Genomic DNA, 4,152 nt, shown 5'->3' with positions numbered 1-4,152 from the left:
TCCCAGCTGAGTTGAAAGGGACATGGCGACGATGTAGTTTAGGGAAGCAAGAATCATTAACTCGCGCCGGGATTATTTAGCTTTAATTAAGACTCATCCAGGCTCCATTTTTTAAGATAAAGTCGAGCAGCGGAAGTTGATGAGTTCACCAGAAGAGAGCCCAGAGACGAGTGGGGCCGGGGGAGGCACCAGGTAATCATGGGACTGGGGTCTATGTCTGGGGTCTGTCTGGGGTCTTCACCTGTGTTGTATTACGAGTCGTGTTCCAATGTGACCCCTTTCGTGTCTCCTTGTATTCTCTAAGACCTCTGCTTTACGTGGTTCAGGTGAGCGAGCCTCAGGCTGTGTGGGGGGAGCAGTGGCGACCCGGGTCTTGGTGGCAGATGAAACCCGACCTTATTTTCTGTGTTTTGGCCAGAAAGTCGTCTTTTTTAAAGGAATTTGGTTTGTTTGAAGTTTGAGAAGTCATTAGAGGGATAAGATTCTGGCAAGGGAGAGTGTCAGCTGGTTGATATAGAGACGACAGAAGAAATTTCTGTTTTATGTCAGTGTACACTACATCATTTATGTATCAACATCACTACTTGCTTTATGTATGAATGTAGATGTCCACATACACATATTTTTAAAAGATTATTTTGGTTAAACACTACAAAAGCCCAGAGTGGCTGTCAGAACAAGGCTTTTCTCAAAATTATAGCAACAAGAACACGTAACTTGTGACCTGTGATTCAAGGCCTAAAATCTTACGTCCAGCCTAATAGTGTTCTTGAGTGATTGCTGTAGCAGTTGTGCCGATATCTGTTAACGAGAGTGGCGCATCCTTCAAAGATGAAGTCCCAAAACCAGATTTGGGTGTCATGCGAACCCTAAAATCCAAACCTAACCTTTCCCGCCTTTTATTCCCTAGAAAGGGGGCACAAACACCCTGTGCCAACTTATAGACAACATGACATTAAGACATCTAGCTGTGTGAGGGTGTTGTTGACTTAGTCTCTGAGTATTGTTATGCAGCGGATGTTTTTATAATTTTATGGTAAATATGAGGTAGCAGTAGCTGTACCGGTATTTGCTCTATAAGATGGCGGTGTCCATTTCCCTCTATCTCTTTGTATTGCTCTTGGTAATATTATGTGATATGCCTATTAACACCCTAGAAAAGGCTAGCAAATCACCATTTGTAATGACAAGGTAGACCATGGAATGATTTTAGGTTTTATTTTATAATTTTTTATTTTCTAAAATTAATTACGAGGGTACTGTTAAAGTTTTACTAATCCAGTGTATATGTAAGTAGTTGGCTTTTGCCAGTGTGGGTGTGGCAACAGGTGTGGGAGACAGCAGCAGTTAATGGGGATGAGGGGACATTTTTGTAACATTTTCCTGTATGTGTGTTAATCTCACTTTCAATAGATTACTATAAGTTACTAACTCTAAAATGGAATGATTGTATAGAAAATGAACAAACACCAAACTAAGCTACATGAGGAATTCTGAATCTTGTTTTGAACATGGACATTGTAAATACCATTTGTAGATCTTTTTGGTGATTTATCATCAAATGAGGAATTGGTTGAACCTCTTGGCTGGTAAGGTACGTTGGCCTTTGCCAGAACTGAAGAGAGATAGTGTACAGTGAGGGCTTGATGGTATGTATCATTAATGTCTGTTCAGGCTGGATATATAGGAGGCTATACCACCTTTCTTTAGTGCCACTAACATACAGCACATGTTTGATATCTAACCTATACTGACCACATCTTAAACATTTACTGTACAATTAACTGCATTTATTAATTATTATTTTTTATGTCTTTGGAAATAAGATAATCCTCTGTATGATTATGAATGTGCTTGTGTAAGAAGATACAAAAAAGAGGCAGTCTTATAAAATGAATCAAATTCAGTTCTGCCAGCTATCTATTTTGATCACATATGCCAGTATTATTGTAATCACTGTTGTATGAAAAACCTTTTAATGAATTTATGAAAAGTACACTTAAGAGGAAATGAATTACCGGAATTAAAAGTTAAGTATTATTATAAAGGCTCTTGTTGTTAATAGGGACCAGAAAAATACAAGAGAATCATAATTTCACAAATACATTATATTCTACATCATAAATGGGTGAAATGTGGACCAGGACTGTAACATCCAATGCTTGAAGTCTCAATATAATAAGATTAAATATAAAATGATAAAAGATAAAAAGAGTAATACCTACATGTTTATTAAAGAATAATTAATACAAAAGAAAAAGGCCAACATCAGAAGTTGTGAAACATTGAGGTAATTATTACTCACAATATATGAGTTTTGAGGGATGGCCATTGACGCGTGACTGAAGGAACGAACAAGATTTGGACTGCGCCTGAGTAGATGAAAGAGGATCATTACCTCTTATATCAGCTGTCTCGGCTGATTTCTTATGAAGGGAGCAGGATCGTCATGTATTCCATGTTTGATATGAGTGAAATGTGATTAACAGAGATCTACAAAATGTTAGTGGTGAAAGAGTGAAATGATAAATAATAGGGATTCCCTGTATTGAGTCTTGATCATAATATAGCCCAGCCAGTTGTATGAGTACACCTCAGGAGGTATATGGGTTAATCTTTACTGTATGGTCACACTAAGCTAAGGCAAATTGAAGATGTTCTTGTATAGGACTAAAAGTTGCAGTTGTTGGTACAGGAAATAATCTGCACATGCAAATGGTAATGCCACAAATAGAGGAAAAAGATCACAGAAAGCGGCACTCGCAGCTGAAGTCCACTTGCTTCTGAGTTTTAGCTCTATCTTGCCGTGCATTCTAAAGGCAGTGCCCAAAGGACACACCTAGTCATGGCAACATAGATTATTGAATAAATTTTATGATGTGGAGTTGGGGACTTGGTGTCTGGTGGTTGTGTCTGTACTATATAGAATAGCCAGAGAAGGCCTCCTATATACCCAAGCTGTTGGTGCAGCAGATAGTTTTAAATAACCATTAAATTCTATATATCCATATTGAACACACTATTAGTTTATTTTTAACTTTCGTCTGGTATTGCTGTTTGTCCATAGTTACCAACACTAAGTCTAGTGGCTAATATTAACAATTACAGTTTGTGTTACTGTTAAATTCACGCTTTTCTGCTTTTCCACTTTTCCTCCAGATGACATGGTTATAAAAAATAATGAATACTTAACCACTTAAACATGCTGACACATAAAAGAGGGGAAATAAATAATGAAAAATACCTACATTCTTTATGAACCTTGAGTTCCTTTCTCTGGAACTTGTTTTCAAGTGGTTAAATATAACGAATACCAAAACCCCCCAAAAGTAAGGCATTATTATTGTCTCACCATTTTTAGCCAATATGCACACTAATTAAATTAATTCTTGATTATGATGAATATTAATTTTTGATGTATATGAATAGAAGTAGTGTCTGTATCATATAATGTTCTCTTTTTTTTTATATTTCAGGAGTAATAGTCTTGGGCATGAAGAAGTGCAAAGTGGTGAGGCAGAGCAGGAAGGGAGGCAGTGGCCATCCCAACATCAAGGTGGAGATATGAAACGCGCAGCTGCCCAACTCATAGAAAAATATTACTTCCAGCTGACTGATGGATGCGGTAATCCAAATTGTGACAACCCCAACTGTGCATCCTCTGGCAAGGTAAGTGGAATCTGCAAATAAACACCACATTCTCATTGTGTTGGTTTGAACCAGTATGTGCTTGGTTATTCAGATTTTAGTTACTGGCATTTTTTTTTCATTGTTAGTGTTGGAATTTTATGAATATAGTTTAATTTATTTTTAAAGGCAATTGTTGAATATATCTGTAATAAATGTACGTATACATTAGCCCACCGTCAGCAGAAAAATGTGTTCACTGTAGTATTATTTTGTGATATGTAACCACTGAGATGACTCTGCAAGTGCTCAGCTACAAAGGAGACTTGATTTTTTCCTTGCCTTGAGTTCAGATTTTTTTTTTTTTTTTAACCAGTGCTATGAAATATTGATGTTATTTTTATTAAAGGCATTATAATTCTTATACTGTTATTGACATTACTGATTACATTATAAAATCCCAAAAAATATTTCCAAAAATCAAGGATATACTCATATATGTATGTATATATATGTGTGTATGTA

The 4,152-nt window shown here is 36.5% G+C and overlaps 1 protein-coding gene across 3 annotated transcripts in view; it reads left to right on the top strand.

Moving 5' to 3' along the window:
* LOC125037827 (ubiquitin-protein ligase E3A-like) overlaps nt 1–4,152 on the top strand; it is a 22,983-nt gene continuing 18,831 nt past the window's right edge. The window contains exons 1-2 of one of the 3 annotated variants that reach the window (XM_047631072.1): nt 1–192; nt 3,477–3,669. In XM_047631072.1, the coding sequence (XP_047487028.1) occupies nt 140–192; nt 3,477–3,669 (246 nt within the window). In that variant the 5' untranslated portion in view covers nt 1–139. Of the gene's footprint in view, nt 193–302; nt 327–3,169; nt 3,330–3,476; nt 3,670–4,152 lie in introns of those variants that run through there. The other 2 variants (XM_047631073.1, XM_047631071.1) reach the window with 2 other exon arrangements.

This window comes from Penaeus chinensis, chromosome 24, assembly GCF_019202785.1.
Source record: "Penaeus chinensis breed Huanghai No. 1 chromosome 24, ASM1920278v2, whole genome shotgun sequence".
NCBI classification, from domain to species: Eukaryota; Metazoa; Arthropoda; class Malacostraca; order Decapoda; family Penaeidae; genus Penaeus; species Penaeus chinensis.
This window is presented reverse-complemented; position numbering and strand designations above follow the sequence as displayed.